This window comes from Salmo salar, chromosome ssa21 (genome assembly GCF_905237065.1).
Source record: "Salmo salar chromosome ssa21, Ssal_v3.1, whole genome shotgun sequence".
NCBI lineage: Eukaryota > Metazoa > Chordata > Actinopteri > Salmoniformes > Salmonidae > Salmo > Salmo salar.
In genome coordinates this window covers 6,072,098-6,092,500 of record NC_059462.1, presented here as the reverse complement: position 1 = coordinate 6,092,500, position 20,403 = coordinate 6,072,098, and the positions used below count along the sequence as shown (strand labels likewise).

At 42.9% G+C, this 20,403-nt stretch overlaps 1 protein-coding gene across 2 annotated transcripts in view; it reads left to right on the top strand.

The window, feature by feature from the left end:
* Nucleotides 1–20,403, top strand: part of mlphb (melanophilin b) — a 157,408-nt gene that overhangs the window by 109,447 nt on the left and 27,558 nt on the right. The window contains exons 7-8 of one of the 2 annotated variants that reach the window (XM_014163857.2): nucleotides 4,835–4,997; nucleotides 6,049–6,287. In XM_014163857.2, the coding sequence (XP_014019332.1) occupies nucleotides 4,835–4,997; nucleotides 6,049–6,287 (402 nt within the window). Of the gene's footprint in view, nucleotides 1–4,834; nucleotides 4,998–6,015; nucleotides 6,288–20,403 lie in introns of both variants that reach the window. The other variant, XM_014163856.2, reaches the window with a different exon arrangement.

The following is a 20,403-nucleotide window of genomic DNA, read 5'->3' as shown; positions in this document are numbered from 1 at the left end:
CCTCAAAAAGTCAAACAAAACAAGGGTCTCTCTCACTCTTCTCACACGGCAAACATATCCTCTCGTCAATCAGCTACAGCTGCCAGGACTCCGGACCGAAGCCACGCCCACCATCGTCAGCCGCAACTCAGTACACCTGTAATGCCTAGGACAAACACACTAACATGTGAAAATGGGGAGCAAGAAAAACGTGTCACACGTAACACAAGCCCTTAACCAACAATGCAGTTAAGAAAAATACCCCCAAAAATTATTAAAGAGCAATAGTAAAATAACAATAGCGAGGCTATATAGGGGTACCGGTACAAAGTCAATGTGCAGGGGCACCGGTTAGGCGAGGTAATTGAGGTAATATGTACTGTGGCAAACCTCTTCAAAGTTAAGAGCGTTTGTCACAGATTAAGTGGGAAACTGTCACCAAAGTCAGCCCAGAATGAAAGTTATTTCGAACATGACAGTACCTGTGTGTTTGTTTCTCTGTCCTGGTCCACCCAGGCCGCAGGTAAGGTCAAGGATAGCAGGGTTCGGTACACAAATCTGGTTCTCGGTAGGTCCAGGTCTAAACGCCAACAGGTAAGTCCAAAACAGTCCAGCTCGTACACAGTAAATCCAGCCAATGTAGATTGTCTCTTTCTCTATGGTTCATAGATCCTTCCCTCTCTCTCTCTCTTCCTGGTTTTTCTTGACCCTTTATCTGTGGGTCGGCTCCACCTTCTGAGGGTTCCCCTTGCTTCTGGTAATTGTATATACATGCAGTCGGCCATTTTGTGATCTGTAGTTCTGATCGGGGTGGCCATTTTAGTGATCGGGCAGTGTGCGGCTTTCCTTCATTTTCTAGTGTTCTACTCCGCTAGCCAGCACCTCGCCTTTAAAGGTGTGCGTTTCTTTTTTCTAGAGTGATCGGGCAGAGCCCGTTTATTAGTTCTGCCCTCACATATCTGCAATTTATCACTCGACCCCCTTCTTTGCCACAGTACATGTAGGTAGAGTTATTAAAGTGACTATGCATAGATAATAATCAGAGAGTAGCAGCCGCGTAAAATGGGGGGGGGGCAATGCAAACATTCTGGGCACCCATTTGATTAGATGTTCAGGAGTCAGTATCACCAGTATTACATTTACCGTTAATTACCATCATTTCTAAGCTACAATGTTTGTTTGGTTATGGTCATTTCTGTTAATGCATTCAATATATTATTACAGTGTTTATTTTTTATTGTATACATTGTATGTTTTTGTATTATTTTTAAAAAGTATATTGTTTTTTTATCCCTTCTTCTCCCCAATTTCGTGGGTTCAAATTGGTAGTTACAGTCTTGTCTCATCGCTGCAACTCCCGTACGGACTCATGAGAGGTGAAGGTTGAGAGCCGTGCGTCCTCCGAAACACAACCCAACCAAGCTGCACTGCTTCTTGACACAATGCCCACTTAACCCGGAAGCGAGCCGCACCAATGTGTCGGAGGACTCGAATCCAGAATCTCTAGTGGCACAGCTAGCACTGCGATGCACTGCCTTGGACGACTGCGCCACTCGGGAGGCCTATTATTACAGTATTACCGTTGTCATTGTAGGAGTGGACACGTTGTTTGCAGAGCTCACAACCTAGTCTACACTTGGGAGGTTAAAGTTTTGGTTCATTTCATTCCATTTCTGTGTTGTCAATTTATTCATTGTCTTTTGTTTGGAGCGCTCCTTTCAATCTTGAGTAAGGATACACACCTGATGATGTATAGAACTAGACCTAGACTACCTGGCCTGCGCGCAAATGTAGGCTAATAAATGTGCCCATTTAGGGATCTGATACTATTTCTGATTGTCTTAACTCAGCATCACTGGATCGTCTCAAAGTAATTTGTTCTTCGCCTCAAAAAGCTACGTAACATCCATTGAGAATGACAATAGATCCTCATCGTAGCCTATTTGATAACCACTCAGCATTAAAGGGGAACAAATGTCATGCTCTGATCCGGTGGAAATAAAAAAGGCCTACCTCATTACTTCTTATCCCTTGAGATAATAGTCTACAGCTATGTCTGTCCAGAGCTCACTGGCACTGCAAACTATGCCACTGCAAACAATGTTGCAAGTTTGCAAGAATGAGTTTCAGGCCTGACCCAAGTTAATAGTTGATATAATGTTTCAAGTTCCTTGCAGACAGGCCATGTGTAGCCAATCTGATTTATAGGATATTTATTTTTATCAGATTTTCTACCTGCGGGCTGCAATGTTTTAATTTGTTGGCTTTATATAGGCTATTTTTACATATTGGTAATGGCAATAGAAGTTACTTTTAGATTTGTATCATTTTCATTTAAATAGAATTTTGATTAACTACGTGACATTGATTTTGAGATATGAAGACTTTATTTTAGATTAAATAAAACTGTTGCACGAAAATATGCATATGAAAATTATAACTGGCACGCAGATCAGTAGAAATGGTACGATAACATGGCACTACAAATGGAAAAGGTTGCAGACCACTGGTGTAGCCTATTACAGGCAACGTCATGAGCTTAATGGCAGAATCTGCGAAGGCCAGCAGCATCTGGCAGCGGGAGGGGGGGTCGGGAACAGTTTTTTTTTCTTCTGGTTAGGCTATAATGATCTCTGGCTCCCTCTTTAGTAATTTGTGTCTTTATTTATAATTGCAGTGCTTAAAGTATCAGGAAAAGTAGCCTACATACAGTATATTTGATTTATTTCAAACATAGGGTGTTTCCATATGTGGAAAAATACATGTTTACAAATGTTGACCAATCAAAATAAGACGACTCTCGGTCAACCAAGATTTATTTTTGTTGGGGACAGCCCTACTGATTGGTCAAAAGACCAATTAGGGAAAAAAATATCAGAATTGGGCTGCCTGTGTAAACACAGCCATAGTCCTTTATCCGGCTTCGGTACACTGGCAATTGTGTTCGGCATGGTGAGCTGGACTCTTTGGGCTTATGGCGATGGGCTTGTCCTGTCTGCAGTGAACGGCCAGCTGTGTAAGACTGACGAAAGTGGTGTTGGGCTTCTTATCCACCGTTTAGACCTCTTGCAGAAGATGTGCTGGTACTGCACGAGTCCTGGAAAGACATGGTTGTGGTTTTAGCATTTTACTTTTTGTGGAAGGGACGTAGTGCAACACACTTTTGTTGGTGAAGGTATCAACCGAATGGGACCGGCTATCTTATTGTTTAGGGATAATGAGGAGACATTGGGAGCTGCTTTTGACAGGAAAGCTCAGTCATCTAAGTGAATGGGCTGATGGGGGGGGGGCTAAAGAAGGTCTTAGAAAGGCAGTTCTTACACAGTATGAATACACAACAACACATTTATTACTGTCTAAGCACAACCAAAACCCCTTCCTCATCTCAAAGTACTGTCTGTAAACCTCCCCCAGCCCATTGACTTTGACAGATCATTCTTGTCAATAGTAGCCCTTTGCAGGGGAATTTTGTAGACATGTCGTTGTGTTGTGTTTTGAGAATCTGCAGACAGAAGAATGAGGTGGTTGTGACATTACTATTGTAGTCTTCATTTTATACCTTTCAGTGCCCCTTGATAACTGCAAGGTGTGTCCGCTTCCTCATGCTTGTGTACCCAAAATGCCCCCACTTTGTGGTATTTTATAGCAGGGCACTGTGGAATGACTCCAGATAATGTGATTTTTACAAAAAGAAAAGGTAAAGAAAAGAGGGTTAGACTAAATTGCTTACATGGTCTGGAAGGTATTCTGTGGTTCTCAGGCTACCTCTAACCACCTGTTACCCCATAACAAACACAAACCATACAAACACTACCCAATTTCTGTTTATGCCATGCTTACTGTAAATACAGCTATCTTAGCCATTAGCTTGTAAATATTTTGTCTAACTTACCTTCACCTTGTGCAGAGCTAGGGGTTAGAAGCGCATGTTGGTGGAATCAGATTCTGTACCACCTACAACAGAATACAGAACCATACACAATTTAGCCACCCCACTAATTGTATTGATTTCTATTAGACTGGCTAGCTAAGCATACCTAACATGGACATTTCAATTTGTCAGCTTGCTGTTAGCTAACTGGGGTCACTAAATTAGCAGCAAGATTGCTAGCCAGCTGAGACTGGCTAAGAATCAACTAACCAACCATAGACAATTTAAATCCATTCATCATTGCTACCAACACACAAACAGAGAGTGAGTTAGCTATATCAAAAATTATATTTTTAGTAATTGAGTGTTTTCCAAACAAGAGTGGAATAGTTGGCTACCAAATTGAGATACCAAATAAGAGTAACATTAGCTAGCTTACGTTAGCTAATGTCAGTCAAAGATAGAACGAACAAACAAACAAACATGTTTACTCTGCTGAAGGTAGCTAACAGTCTAGCAATGACTAAGTTACCAGTATCATGGCATAAGCTAAATTGATTGACTGTGTATACCAAAAGATAGCTATTTGATTTAGCTGATGGCTTTCAGAGTTTAATACAGGATGTTAAGTTAGCTAACTAACTTACCCAGCTTGTCCAGCTAGGCTAGCAAGCTAGCTAACATTAGGTTATTACATCACTTCAGAGCTGTCTTCGAAATGGATTCCCCATTAGTTCAGCCTGAAAATCCCTCTGATAATCTTTGGTCACTGCATCATTTTTGATAGATGCATGCCACTAGCAAAATCGCAGTGAAACTCTGGTAGAACGGTTAAAGGTGGCTAATTTTTGCGCTTGTTTGCAATTAGCACAGCCGGGCTCAAAACACCACAATGGCACGATGACAAACATTAGTGAAAAACAAATGTTTTCTAAAATAATCTTTCCTAGAGAAGTACTGACATGGTGGTGGTGATGTCCACAGAGCAGTCTGGAGGGCGGCACACGGGAGTCCCTGACAGCCGAGGCCGACATGGCCTGCATGTTCCAGCAGATCCTGGAGGAGCAGGGTGAGAGAGACCCCGAGTTCAACACTGAGGTCCTCCACAGCCGCCGGATGAGTCTGCTGGACAAGCCGGCCCGCTTCGGTGAGGACTACGCCACGTGTGTTAGACATACACCCCCACTAACATAAACATATTCTTATTCTATTGTATATATTAGTGTATGTGCTCATTGATATTAGGACACAAAGTACATACACAGAATGTAGCCAAGGGTCAAGCCTTAGCTGTTCTTAGGGTTGCAAAGGGAGGGTATATTACTGTAACTTTTACCAAGTTTACCATTACACTACCAGAACTTTGGTAACATTCAAGTTTTTAAATTCATTTGAACAGATGACATCTAGTGGCATTTTCGGGTACTTTAGATGATCACATGTCTGATTATCTCTGGCCCTCAGTGTGGCCATGTAAAATATATAAAATAATACAATTTGATGATTTTTAAATAAAAAATAGAATGATAAAGCTGTAAAACATTATCCTAAATATAAACCATCAATTTAGTGAATACCATTGGTGTTTAATATTAGGGTTTCAGCATGAAATATTTTTTTACAACTTCAATATGTCTTTGTTGTAAATGTTTTGGCAGCAAACTGGTGGCAGTTGTGAAAAAAGTCAATAAATTGAAGAGATGCAGCTCATTGAAAACAATACCACTGTTTATTAGATGCTTTTTTAATTAATTAGGCTATTTTCTCTTGAACCAAAACTCATGGACAATATGAACATAGATATAAAAAATGAATACTATATATAAATATATATATTTTTTAAGTTATTCAAGTACAAATGACCAAAGTTACCATAGATTACTTTGATAAATTACTGGTAGCTTTGCAACCCTTGCTGTGCTTGATTGAGCTTTCCTGGAGCAAAATGGAATAGTCCCAAAAGTGCAAATCCAACCTATTTGGCACTCAATATGCTATTCCACTACTCCAATACTATTTGAACCAAGAATGCACTCTGGCAAGAATGCACTCTGCTAGAAGTAGCATATAACTGATCACCCAAAAGGTACACATTATTACACTAGGTACAACATCTCTTGCTCTTTCCTACACGAACATGGATTCCGTAATAATAACTTCACTAGGCCCCCCCGTCTATGAACTCTCTATCCGGACAGACGAGGTGCCGTACCCAGAGAACTGGATGATGCGGGCACAATCCTTGTCCAGGATGAGCCAGTCTTCAGGTGGCAGTGCCAACAATGGGCACCTCCGCAGCAGCGGACAACTGTCTGGCCTGGAGGACTCAGAGGAAGAGGAAGAGTACCAGCGCCAGTATCATCGTCTGCTGTCGCGCCGACGTAGTCACAGCCACTTCTCCTCACAGGAAAGCCTCAACCACGGGGCACCGCCACAGGTAAAGTACACAGACACACTAAGGGGCTCTGCTCCGCCAAATGTATAGGACATTGGAAATGACACACCCACAAACACCATGGGACTTCAACTAGGTTTGCAGGATGTCTATAATGAATAGTTAACCATCTATTGAGACCAACTTGCCAGGATAAGTGTATATAAGGCTGTGTTTACACAGGCAGACCAATTCTGATATTTTTCCACTAAATGGTCTTTTGACCAATCAGATCAGCTCGAGTCAATAATTGGGCAAAAGATCAGATTTGGACTGCCTGTGTAAACACAACCTGAGTGTCTTATCTTGCATAATTGTTGGACTCTTGTGCTTAGAGTGGATGTTGGTTCTGTAACATAGACGGGAAGTGATCACTTGAGCTGAGTTGCGTTGAGATTCTCATGCAAGCATTCACCCAGGGTCCCCACCAACACAGGGAACAACATCAGTGTGACACATGGAGTGATGGAGAGGAGACACAGCTGTTAGAAGGGAGATATGGAGAAGAGGATATTGCATCATATTCATATGTTACTACTGACTCCGACCTTTACAGTGCCTATCATAAATATTCACCCCCCCCGGATTTCTTAACACGGTATTGTGTTACAAAGTGGGATTAATCCTATCAGACCCGAGACTTCAGCAAAAATCGACATTTCATTTATTTGACTTTCATTTATCTGCATGTCCAACCCCTATATTTAGCCTCACAATTAAGTTTTCAGGACAACCAGGGCTACAAGTAGAACACAAAACAATTTGACATAAACAGTTGCATTCATCTGTTTTATTAACAAATGTGTCTGGATCGCTCAAGTGCTGTAAAACCGACATTCCTAATTCAAAGGAGATTTTTTCATAACAATGTTTATTCGGGGGGGGGGGGGGGCAGAAATGCTTTATTAAACATGTGTACTTTCATGTGCCTCAATAACAAACTCGTAGGTGATCTGCAAATATGAATGAAAAATAAATTATGACGAGCTAGGTTTATTTCTCATGGAGAAACAAAGGATTCTTCCTGGCTAGCCTTGATTGTTAAGAATGTCGTGATTTACTTCTTTCTGGAGGAAGACGAGCTGACTCTCTGACTGAAAAAGAATCAGATGATGAACAAATCCTTGACAGTTTTCTTATAGTGATGGTACACTGTCTGTGTGAACTGGAGCGAAATGACACAACTTCCCAAGAAAACTGAGCAGAAGAAACGCAAATAACAGAAGACATTTTACTTAGATGTACTATAGAGAAATTGCTACGCCATTTCCTGGTTGCTAAAATTAGAATAGTTTCATGGTTGCTAAAATGTTTTGGTGAACCTACTGGAGAGCTCTACTTTGTGGACACCCATTCAGCGTCGTTCACACCCTCTAAAGCCTTAGCCTCACCCATCTCTTTAAGGATTCACATGTGAACTTGGACACTGTCTCATTGGCCTAACGTTATATCCTAATTTGACTTTAGTGCAGGTCATGTTTTTCACATTACCGTCTCTGGTAAACACATACTATATCAAATAAAATCAATGTTTATTTGTCACATGCACAGGATACAGAAGGTGTACTGAAATGGTTACTTGCATAGTGGAGTCTTTTGTTTAGACATTTAGTTAGCTAGCTAAACAATGAACCATATTCCCAACTCAACTTTACTACCCTGCATGAATCTGCAGGTAGCTAACCAACCAGGTTCAATGTTAGCTAGCTAATATTAGGCTATAACTAGCAATGCAAATGGCTCTGAGATACAAATAATATTACTACACAGATCATACACGTAATATTAACTAGCGAGCCAGCCAGCTAACGATAGCCAGCTAGCTAACAGTACACTTTAACTTGAAATGAAAATGAATACCTGACAAAATTAAAAAGTATAATATCTGAAAATGTAGCTAGATAGACTATCTTACCCGTATACCTGGATGGACACTTCTCCCTCTCTGTGATGGATGCCAGGGTTGCCCTTAGTTTGAAGATGTAATCCGGAGATAGGTGTTTTATACAACAGCCTTCAGTGTTCTCTTTTTGACTTCCTCTGCATATTTGCAATCAAACACCAGAATTGTCTCCATCTCCTTAGCTATCATACTCTAATTCCAATTGGCATTCCACTGATTTCAAAACTCGGTCCTCCAGAAAGTGGAGAGCAACACTTTTGCATTTCTACTATGTGATATCTTTCAAAAAAGCAGCGTTAGAAAGGATTACCTACACATCTTCTTCTGTGGGTTTTATGGCAGACTACAACCCCAAAATATGTATAGCCGCCACCATCTGGACGGTTTGAAAAACAAAAACAATGTAAAAAGAAAATCCATACGTGATAGGGAAACTAACTTAATCCACCCAAATAAAAATAGTACATTGACAAAAACAAAAACTCACTCTTCTTTCAAATATCCATATCTCCCTTCTCAAGCTCTAGGGCCTGAGAGGGTGGTACGGTTGTGACAATATTCCATGTAACTCCTCCGTTGAGACATTTTTCAGTCCCAGGAACCTCTCCGCCACATCCACAATGATATCTATTTTCCTGGACCATCTCTCCACCTTGGCAGTGCCATTAATCACCATAGCTATAAAGGACACAAAGTCCACCATCTTAACCTTTAAAATGTCAGGGTCCTGCTGGTGAAAGGCAATCCCTGCAGCCTGCAATGCTGGCTTTTTCCACCACCATGGACTCTTCAGGAGCATCATTCAAACCCTCAACCCTTTTAACCTCTTACATCTAGACGTTCCGCTAGCGGAACACCTGCTCCAATATCCAATGATAGGCGTGGCGCGAATTACAAATTCCTCAAAAATACAAAAACTTCAATTTTTCAAACATATGACTATTTCACAGCATTTTAAAGACAAGACTCTCCTTTATCTAACCACACTGTCCGATTTCAAAAATCGGAGATGATCCTCAAGGCCCTCCTCTGCACCCTGTCTAGTTGGGCTTGCTGCTTTTTACTGCATCCAACTAACCGCACTCCACTGTATTCCAGACAAAGCCTGACCAGTGTAGTATAGACTGTGACTAGATCTTCAGTGGGTAGGCCATTTCTGGCAAGAACAGGCGTTTTGAGGCCTTCCTCACTGACTGCTCCACATGTGTGTCACCACTGAGGTTAGAGTCTGGATGAAAACCAAGATACTTAGTTGTAGTTACCACTGGTACTAAAAAAGTAAGAGATAAGAATCAATGTGGCAATGTGCGGGGGGCACCGGTGTCGAGGTAATTGAGGTAATTATGTAGCTAACAGCTAACACTAGACAATCTTACCTGTTTACATTATCATGCATGATGGACGCGTCTCCCTGTCAGGATTGCCATACCACAGTTGCCCTTAGTTTGAAGATGTAATCCGGAGACAAGTGTTTTATCCATCTCTTTAGCTATCATACTCTAATTCCACTGATTTCAAAACTTGATCCTCCAGAAAGTGGAGAGCAACACTTATGCAGCTCCACTACACAATACATCTTTTTAAAACAGCGTTCAACAGGATTACCAACACAGACTGATGAGCTCAAATAGACAGAAGCCTTCTATATGGCAGACCAATCCTCTCTCCTCTCTCGGCATGTCCAGCCCACTCATTATCTCAGCCAATCATGACTAATTGGAAGGTTGCGCTCTTTTTCTGTTTTTCTGTTCACATGTTTAAGAAGGCATTTCTGCCAAAAACCGCATTTTGATAAAAAAAAATGTTTTTACGTTCAAACGGTTCTCCTGTGAAGTCGTGACTTGCGACATATGCCTAGTTTCCTGAATCAGGTTTAAAATGTTATGGGATGCATTTTCTCCATTGCTTTTAATGGTAGGCCACTCTGGGTGGCCTACGTTATGATCAAATAGCCACAGTAGCCTACATTGCCACTGTTAAAACTGTAACTTAAAACGGGTACAGCCTCAGTGTTCACAGTAAACGTGCACAGGAAGTTGCACAGAATTTTCGCAATGTTCAAGTTTGTGCTCAGAACACATCTGCTCAGTGCCCCAAAAAATGAAGGAACATTGCATGGTGGGTGTCTTTTAAGACACTTTGCTGATTGCTTTGCCAACTTTCAGACACCATTTGAAACTCATTTTGTTTTTATTTAGTTGTCAAAGTGACTCATTTGTTAGTTAATTTTTCTGTTGAGCGACAACATCCAGGTTTGTCTTTAGGATACGTAACAAATTAGGGGCTCGTCCGGGATCTTTTTCCCCAGGATTATAGTAGTTGCAGGATTGTTGTAGCCATTCATCACTTACTCTGGAGCTCTACTTGATATGAGTTCAAACAACACTTTTGTTGTACAGTTTCTGTCACTGACAAACAATGTAGGTGTTATAAGATTGATGAAATCAGTTTGAAAGTTGCATAAGGAAATAGCACTTTGGGTGGCCATAGTGCTATTTGCAGCACTGGAGGATGTTCAGGAGTCTCAGTTTCAGTCCGAATGAGCTTGTTTGGACATTATGTCAGAGGTCTATTGGAGCACGTAAGCAATTTTCAATACAGATTGAACCGCTCCTTTGGTTTGCAAGTGATAGTATGGAAAAGACGCAAACGAAAATGAAAGTCCTGTATGATCGAATGGCCCGAAGTCGCACTTTTGTTGCCTATTCTGGGGCAAGCTGGCTTTTCAGGCTCTTACCCCATAGAGAGAACAGTTCCGTAAATTGCCGAAAGACTGTCGCAAAGGAACAAGCATGTCTTTTTGGTGGGGTGCTTCTCAAGAGGTCAAGAATTAAAGACACTCATACTGCTCTAGCAGTTCAAGAATTGCCTTCAAGAAAGAGTTGCTACCTACGTTAATGAGCACAGTTCTCACAGATGAATTTGTGTTGACACATAAAACTACCTTCACAAGCAGTACTTATTATCCCTACACAAAAAACTATTCAGATAAGTCACCTCAAACTACATGTTTTCAGCAGTCTTTTTCCCCAGTGCCCAAAGACAGGGATAGGCAGAAAACTGGTTCTTCGTATCACGATGTGGTAGAATTTAGTGCCACCTGGCCAGAACACCTTCAGGACATTATGGAGCCTGTTTGAACTATTTGCATCTGCCAACTTGACAGTTAATCTGTCAAAGAGTGAAATACTAAGGAAAAGTGGTGGGCCAAGGAAAAGTTGACCAGTCATGGCAAAAGTGGAGGCCATCAATAACCTTCCTGTGCCAACTTCTCGCCAGGAACTGTGCCGATTCTTGGAGATGGCTGGCTACTACCAGGCATTTTGAAAGAACTTTGCCCAGGCTGTTTCCCGCTTATGGATTTGACCAGTCCCAAAGTCACTTTTAGTTGGAGCTCAGACTGTCAAGCTGTGTTTTAGAAGACAAAGGCCATTTTAGTCTCCCCACCGGTGCTTGCTGGTCCAGATGGCCGTTCTCCATTTTCTTTGTACACATGCCAGTAATTAAGGAGAAGGTACTATGTTTCTACAGCAAGACAGTGATATTGAGCATCCTGTGGGGTACTTTTCAAAGAAGTTAGCCTCCTATCAAAAACACTACTCCACCATCGAGAAAGAAGTGTTCCCTTTGATCCTGGCTGGCTCTTCAATACTTTGAGGTTTGTGTCGGCTTCTACTCTGCTAGTTGTCTATACTGATCACAATCCTCTCGTATTCATGTAAAAGACTAGTTCCACAAAACTCTGACTCCTTTCACTGGAGTCTGATGTTGCAGGAGTTTCCCCTTGAAGTTCGACGTGTCCGTGGTAAGGACAACTTGTTCTTTCGAGTGTGGGCAGTCAATATGAATTTTGTGTTCTGTGTTTAGCCAGTAAGTAGACCTGGTGCACATTTTGGTTTGGCTGCACGTTTTCCCATATTGTAGATGTAAGTTTTGATTTGGATTGGTTCGTCCGAGGGAATAAGTATAATAGAAAAATGTAAAATGTTTAAAAAAGTTTTGTATTGGGTTTTCTTTCTGTTGGATGTGAGAATTTCTTGTGTTGGGGTTTGCACAACCACAACTTGTACAGCCTCAGGTTCCCTCGAAATCAGATCTTCTCCACCTGTATCTCCCTGAGAAATATATGTTTGTGTGATGTTACTGTACTGAATTTTATAGCTAGATTCATTCTTTGGAGTGGTCCTGGGCTGAAAATGCTGCAACCACCTAGGTTAGCATTATCTACAAATGAAACACACTATCATGTCAACAATCTGCATATTTAGTTTTAGCTAGCTAACATTAGCTAGTTGAAATAAAGCATTGGGCATCTTGTGGGGTTTATGCAGTGTTGCTACATGATGCTATCGTTGGATTCATTTGAATACAAAACAGTCAGAATACAGAAGATGTTACCTAGCTAAGTAGACTTGTTAGCTAGCTTGAACATTGAACACACTAAGGTTAGCAACTAACGTAGCTAGCAGGCTAAAAACGGAACTGTGGCCATTTTGGCGTCACTCTTCCACCTTTCAAAATTCCAATGTTTATCCGGTTTATGTATAGTTCATGAGCAGTCATTCTCGTTTCTTTTTCTCTTTTGGGGTCGAGTTGATTCAGATCCAAGGACAGAGAATGATGCTTGTTGACTTCGTCTGCTCTGTTTGTTTCTGGTGGCTGTAACTTAAGGTTGCAAGTGACTTTCACTTCCTTTCCAGCAGGGTCATTCGAGTGCCCAAGAACACTAAGGTAACCTGCCTAAATGACTACTGACCCGTAGCACTCATGTCTGTAGCCATGAAATGCTTTGAAAGGCTGGTCATGGCTCATATCAACACCATTATCCCAGAAATTCTAGACCCACTCCAATTTGCATACCGCCTCAAAAGATCCACAGATGATGTAATCTCTTTTGCACTCCACACTGCCCTTTCCCACCTGGACAAAAGGAACAGCTATGTGAGAATGCTATTCATTGACTACAGCTCAGCATTCAACACCATAGTGCCCTCAAAGCTCATCACTAAGCTAAGGACCCTGGGACTAAACATCTCCCTCTACAACTGGATCCTGGACTTCCTGACGGGCTGCCCCCAGGTGGTAAGGGTAGGTAACAACACATCCCCCACGCTGATCCTCAACACGGGGGCCATTCAGGGGTGCGTGCTCAGTCCCCTCCTGTATTCCTTGTTCACCCAGGCACGACTCCAACACCATCATTAAGTTTGCCGATGACACAACAGTGGTAGTCCTGATCACCGACAATGATGAGACAGCCTATAGGGAGGAGGTCAGAGACCTGACCGTGTGATATAAGGACAACAACCTCTCCCTCAAAGTGATCAAGACAAAGCAGATGATTGTGGACTACAAGAAAAGGAGGACCAAGAACACCAACCATTCTCATCAACAGGGCTGTAGTGGAGCAGGTTGAGAGCTTCAAGTTCCTTGGCGTCCACATCACCAACAAACTAACATGGTCCAAGCACACCAAGACAGTCGTGAAGAGGGCACGACAAAACCTATTCCCCCTCAGGAGACTGAAAAGATTTGGCATGGGTCCTCAGATCCTCAAAAGGTTTTACAGCTGCACCATCGAGAGCATTCTAACTGGTTGCATCACTTCCTGTTATGGCAACTGCTCAGCCTCTGACCGCAAGGCACTACGAAGGGTAGTGCGTACGACCCAGTACATCATTGGGGCTAAGCTTCCTGCCATTCAGGACCTCTATACCAGGCGGTGTCAGAGGAAGGCCCTAAAAATTGTCAAAGACTCCAGCCACCCTAGTTATAGACTGTTCTCTCTGGTACCGCACGGCAAGTGGTACCGGAGCGCCAAGTCTAAGTCCAAGAGGCTTCTAAACAGCTTCTATCCATCCCCAAGCCATAAGACTGCTGAACATCTAATCAAATGGCTACCCAGACTATTTGCATTGCCCCCCCCCCCCCCTTCTACTCTGCTGCTACTCTCTGTTATTATCTATGCATAGTCACTTTAATAACTCTACCTACATGTACATATTACCTCAAATTCTTCGACACCGGTGCCCCTGCACATTGACTCTGTACCAGAACCCCCTGTATATAGCCACGCTATTGTTATTTACTACTGCTCTTTAATTATAAGTTTGTTTGTTATTCTTTTTTGGTATATTCTTTAAAACTGCATTGTTGGTTAAGGGCTTGTAAGTAAGCAGTTCACTGTAAGGTCTACACCTTTTGTATTCTGCGCATGTGACAAATACAATTTGATTTGATTTAGTGAAAAGATACACCTTGCCCAGAAGGTCAGCCCAAAGCAGCTCAGGGCTCAACCCCCTTGTTTTCGTTGAAAGTGAAAACACTACACAATAAGTGGGGCGGCATAGGTTCGCCCATGACATGCGGATTTCATTTGGAAAGGAGATGTTGGGAGAGCTACACCTCACATTAGCTGAGTTGCGAGTTACAGCTCTTTCACTTTACGTAGCCAAACAAAGCCTGAATCTGGCGTTTACCCTGTTTAGTTGGTCTATATTCATAGTTTGTTCTTTCTTACTCACTATCCTCCGTTCATGTGGGTTTTTCCTTTAGTTTGTCTTTTCTAAAGCAAATCTAGTGGGCATCCATGGTGGGTGTCAAAGTGACTCCTTTATTAGTTATCTTTTCTGTTGAGCGATGACATTTAGGTTTGTCTTTAGAGAACGTAACAGTTCTTACCGAGGAATTTGAAAAACTCCATGGTCTTTGTTGTTGAATCTGTGCTTGAAATACACTATTCGACTGAGTGACCTTAACATTTTCTTTTCACTTTGACATTATGGAGTATTTTCTGTAGATCAATGACCAAAAACAAAAATCTATGAAATCCATTTCATTCTCATTTTTAATGCAACAAAATGTGACAGAATCCAAGGGAGGTGAATACTTATGATAGGCACTGTACATGTACAATTATTGACATGGTCATGTTTACGTCTGTCAATCAAGCAAAAATACTCTACTAATTAGTTGGTGTCCTGACCAAGTCCTGACCATTGAGTGCTCTTATTTTCTATGGTAGTGTAGGTCAGGGCGTGACTGGGGGGTTTATTCTAGTTTAATTTTTCTATGTTGTTTGGTTCTAGTTTCTGTTTTTCTGTGTTTTTTTTGGATGATCCCCAATTAGAGGCAGCTGGTCATCGTTGTCTCTAATTGGGGATCATATTTAAGTAGTTGTTTTTCCCACCTTTGTTTTGTGGGAGATTATTTTGAGTTAGTGCATGTTGCACCTCTTCGTCATGGTTTGTTGTTTTGTTTATTAGTTTATTGTTTGTCTTACTAAGTTTCACATTCAAATAAAGATGTGGAACGATATTTACACTGCGCCTTGGTCCGTTCCAACAAACACACGTAATAGTTGGTCAGTTTACCAATCAATCAATCAATCAATCAATCAATCAATCAATCAATCAATCAATCAATGTCCTCTCCACAACATAAATATAGCTTATTTTACTACTTGTATCGAGTTATTTATCAGAAGATAGGAGACATAACACAACATGACTTTTTTAAATAAACATTTTAGCAAATATCAATGTTTCCCGAAACGATCAGATCATCTATCACTGAGGAGTAGAGGAGATAAGGCCAAAGAAAACAACAAAACAAAAAGGCATTAAGACAGTAGTCTGTCGCAATATCAAAGAGCTTTATCTTCTCAATCCCAGCTGTTCTCTCTCATTCCCACCTTCGAAAATATTGAGATATCCTGTGTCATGCTAAATTAGTCTCACAGCTGGGCAACACCAGGGGAGTTAGGGAGATGTTGAAAAGAAGAGAGCAGCGCAGTCAAACACAGAGGAGACAGCAGAGCAACATGTGTTTGTCAGAGATCAAAAGAATCCATGACATCAATCTATGCATCAGTCTCCAAACTCTTATCGGCAGCCAATGGCAAGCCTTTCTCAGTGTCTATGTTAGGTCATCTGGCATATGATCTGTCTATTGTGTACTGCTAGACTAGGCATTCATTTTGTGTTTTCAAATCAAGAGCTGGATTCAATCAAACTGGTGCTGTAGATACACTAAATATACACAAGAGTATGTGATCACCCCTTCAAATTAGTAGATTCGCCTATTTCAGCCACACCCGTTGCTGACAGCTGTATAAAATCAAGCACACAACCATTCAATCTCCATAGACAAATATTTGCAGTAGAATGGCCTTACTGGCAGTAGAATGGCTCAGTGACTTTCAACGTGGCACCATCATAGGATGCCACCTTTCCAACAAGTCAGTTCGTCAAATTTCTGCCCTGCTAGAGCTGCCCCGTTCAACTGTAAGTGCTGTTATTGTGAAGTGGAGCAACAACGGGACCGCAGAGTGCTGAAGCGCGTAGCACGTAAAAATCGCCTGTCTTTGGTTACAAAACTCACTACCGAGTTCCAAAATGCCTCTGGAAGCAACTTCAGCACAAGAACTGTTCGTCGGGAGCTTCATGAAATGGGCTTCCATGGCCAAGCAGCGCACACAAGTCTAACATCACCATGCGCAATGCCAAGCGTCGGCTGGAGTGGTGTAAAGATTGCCGCAATGGACTCTGGAGCAGTGGAAATGCATTCTCTGGAGTGATGACTCATACTTCACCATCTGGCAGTCCGACGGGCGAATCTGGGTTTGGCGGATGCCAGGAGAATGCCACCTGCCCGAATGCATGGTACCAACTGTAAAGTTTGATGGAGGAGGAATAGTGGTCTGGGGCTGCTTTTAATGGTTCGGGCTAGGCCGCTTAGTTCCAGTGAAGGGCAATCTTAACTCTGCAGCATACAATGACATTCTAGATGATTCTGTGCTTCCAACTTTGTGAGGAGTATTTCCGTCTGTAATAAAGCTCTTTTGTGGGGGAAAAAAACACATTCTGATTGGGTGGGCCTTGCTGCCAAGTGGGTTGGCCTATGCCCTCCATGGCCCACCTATGGCTGCACCCCTGTCAAGTCATGTGAAATCCATAGATTAAAGCTTAATGAATTTATTTCAATTGACTGATTTTCCTTATATGAACTGTAACTCAGTAAAATCTTTGAAATTGTTGCATGTTGCGTTTATATTTTTGTTCAGTATACATAAAATGCAGATAGCGTAACTTTGAAGGGTCAAAATAGCACCCATTCATTCAAATTGAAAGGAATGCAGTTTTGAACCTCTCAATAATTGTGAAAGTGTTTTTCAGAATTTAGTGGTTTGGGTTGGAACCCACTGCTTTAGATACAGTGCCTTCAGAAAGTATTCATACCCCTAGATTTATCCCACATTTTGTTGTGTTACAGCTTGAATTCAATTTTTTATACATTTTTTCTCACCCATCTACACACAATACCCCATAATGACAAAGAGAAACAGGTTTTCGAAATGTTTGCTAATTTATTGAAAATTAAATACAGAAATATCACATTTACATAAGTATTCACACCCTTGAGTCAATAAAGGTTAGAATCACCTTTGGCAGCGATTACAGCTGTGAGTCTTTCTGGGTAAGTCTTTAAGAGCTTTGCACACCTGGATTGTATAATATTAGCACATTATTCTTAAAAACATTATTCAAGCTCTGTCAAATTGGTTGTTGATCATTGCTAGACAGTCATTTTCAAATCTTGCCATAGATTTTCAAGCTGATTTTAAGTCAAAACTGTAACTAGGCCTCTCAGGAACATTCAATGTCATCTTGGTAAGCATCTACAGTGTATATTGGACCTTGTGTTTTAGCTTATTGTCCTGCCGAAAGGTTATTTTGTCTCCCAGTGTCTGTTGGAAAGCAGACTGAACCAGCTTTTTCTCTAGGGTTTTGCCTGTACTTAGCACTATAGAAGGATTACTTTATCCTATCCCAGGTATTCCTTAAAGAGGTGGGGTTTCAGGTGTCTCCGGAAGGTGGTGATTGACTCCGCTGTCCTGGCGTCGTGAGGGAGCTTGTTCCACCATTGGGGTGCCAGAGCAGCGAACAGTTTTGACTGGGCTGAGCGGGAACTGTGCTTCCGCAGAGGTAGGGAGGCGAGCAGGCCAGAGGTGGATGAACGCAGTGCCCTTCTCTGGGTGTAGGGACTGATCAGAGCCTGAAGGTGCCGTTCCCCTCACAGCTCTGTAGGCAAGCACCATGGTCTTGTAGCAGATGCAAGCTTCAACTGGAAGCCAGTGGAGTGTGCGGAGGAGTGGGGTGACGTGAGAGAACTTGGGAAGGTTGAACACCTGACGGGCTGCGGCGTTCTGGATGAGTTGTAGGGGTTTAATGGCACAGGCAGGGAGCCCCGCCAACAGCGAGTTGCAGTAATCCAGACGGGAGATGACAAGTGTCTGGATTAGGACCTGTGCCGCTTCCTGTGTGAGGCAGGGTCGTACTCTGCGAATGTTGTAGAGCATGTACCTACAGGATCGGGTCACCGCCTTGATGTTAGCGGAGAATGACAGGGTGTTGTCCAGGGTCACGCCAAGGCTCTTAGCACTCTGGGAGGAGGACACAATGGAGTTGTCAACCGTGATGGCGAGATCATGGAACGGGCAGTCCTTCCCCGGGAGGAAGAGCAGCTCTGTCTTGCCTGAGTTTCAGCTTGAGGTGGTGATCTGTCATCCACACTGATATGTCTGTCAGACATGCAGAGATGCGATTCGCCACCTGGTTATCAGAAGGGGGAAAGGAGAAGATTAATTGTGTGTCGTCTGCGTAGCAATGATAGGAGAGACCGTGTGAGGATATGACAGAGCCAAGTGACTTGGTGTATAGCGAGAATAGGAGAGGGCCTAGAACTGAGCCATAGGAGACACCAGTGGTGAGAGCACATGGTGCGGAGACGGATTCTCGCCATGCCACCTGGTAGGAGCGACCTGTCAGGTAGGACGCAATCCAAGATTGAGCCGCGCCGGAGATGCCCAACTCGGAGAGGGTGGAGAGGAGGATCTGATGGTTCACAGTATCAAAGGCAGCAGATAGGTCTAGAAGGATGAGAGCAGAGGAGAGAGAGTTAGCTTTAGCAGTGCGGAGAGCCTCCGTGACACAGAGAAGAGCAGTCTCAGTTGAATGACCAGTCTTGAAACCTGACTGATTTGGATCAAGAAGGTAATTCTGAGAGAGATAGCAAGAGAGCTGGCCAAGGACGGCACGCTCAAGAGTTTTGGAGAGAAAAGAAAGAAGGGATACTGGTCTGTAGTTGTTGACTTCAGAGGGATCGAGTGTAGGTTTTTTGGGAAGGGGTGTAACTCTCGCTCCCTTGAAGACGGAAGGGACGTAGCCAGCGGTCAAGGATGAGTTGATGAGCGAGGTGAGGTAGGGGAGAAGGTCTCCGGAAATGGTCTGGAGAAGAGAGGAGGGGATAGGGTCAAGCATGCAGGTTGTTGGGCGGCCGGCCGTCACAAGTCGCAAGATTTCATCTGGAGAGAGAGGGGAGAAAGAGGTCAAAGCATAGGGTAGAGCAACGTGAGCAGGACCAGCGGTGTCGTTTGACTTAACAAACGAGGATCGAATGTCGTCAACCTTCTTTTCAAAATGGTTGACAAAGTCATCCGCAGAGAGGGGGGAGGGGGAGGAGGATTCAGGAGGGAGGAGAAGGTGGCAAAGAGCTTCCTAGGGTTAGAGGCAAATGCTTGGAATTTAGAGTGGTAGAAAGTGGCTTTAGCAGCAGAAACAGAGGAAGAAAATGTAGAGAGAAGGGAGTGAAAAGATCTCATGTCCGCAGGGAGGCTAGTTTTCCTCCATTTCCGCTCGGCTGCCCGGAGCCCTGTTCTGTGAGCTCGCAATGAGTCGTCAAGCCACGGAGCAGGAGGGGAGGACCGAGCCGGCCGGCCCGGGAGGATAGGGGACATAGAGAGTCAAAGGATGCAGAAAGGGAGGAGAGGAGGGTTGAGGAAACAGAATCAGGAGATTGGTTGGAGATGGATTGAGCAGAGGGAAGAGATGATAGGATGGAAGAGGAGAGAGTAGCAGGAGAGAGAGAGCGAAGGTTGCGACAGCGCAATACCATCTGAGTAGGGGCAGAGTGAGTAGTGTTGGAGGAGAGCGACAGGGAAAAGGATACAAGGTAGTGGTCGGAGACTTGGAGGGGAGTTGCAGTGAGATTAGTAGAAGAACAGCATCTAGTAAAGATGAGGTCAAGCGTATTGCCTGCCTTGTGAGTAGGGGAGGACGGTGAGAGGGTGAGGTCAAAAGAGGAGAGGAGTGGAAAGAAGGAGGCAGAGAGAAATGAGTCAAAGGTAGACGTAGGGAGGTTAAAGTCACACAGAAC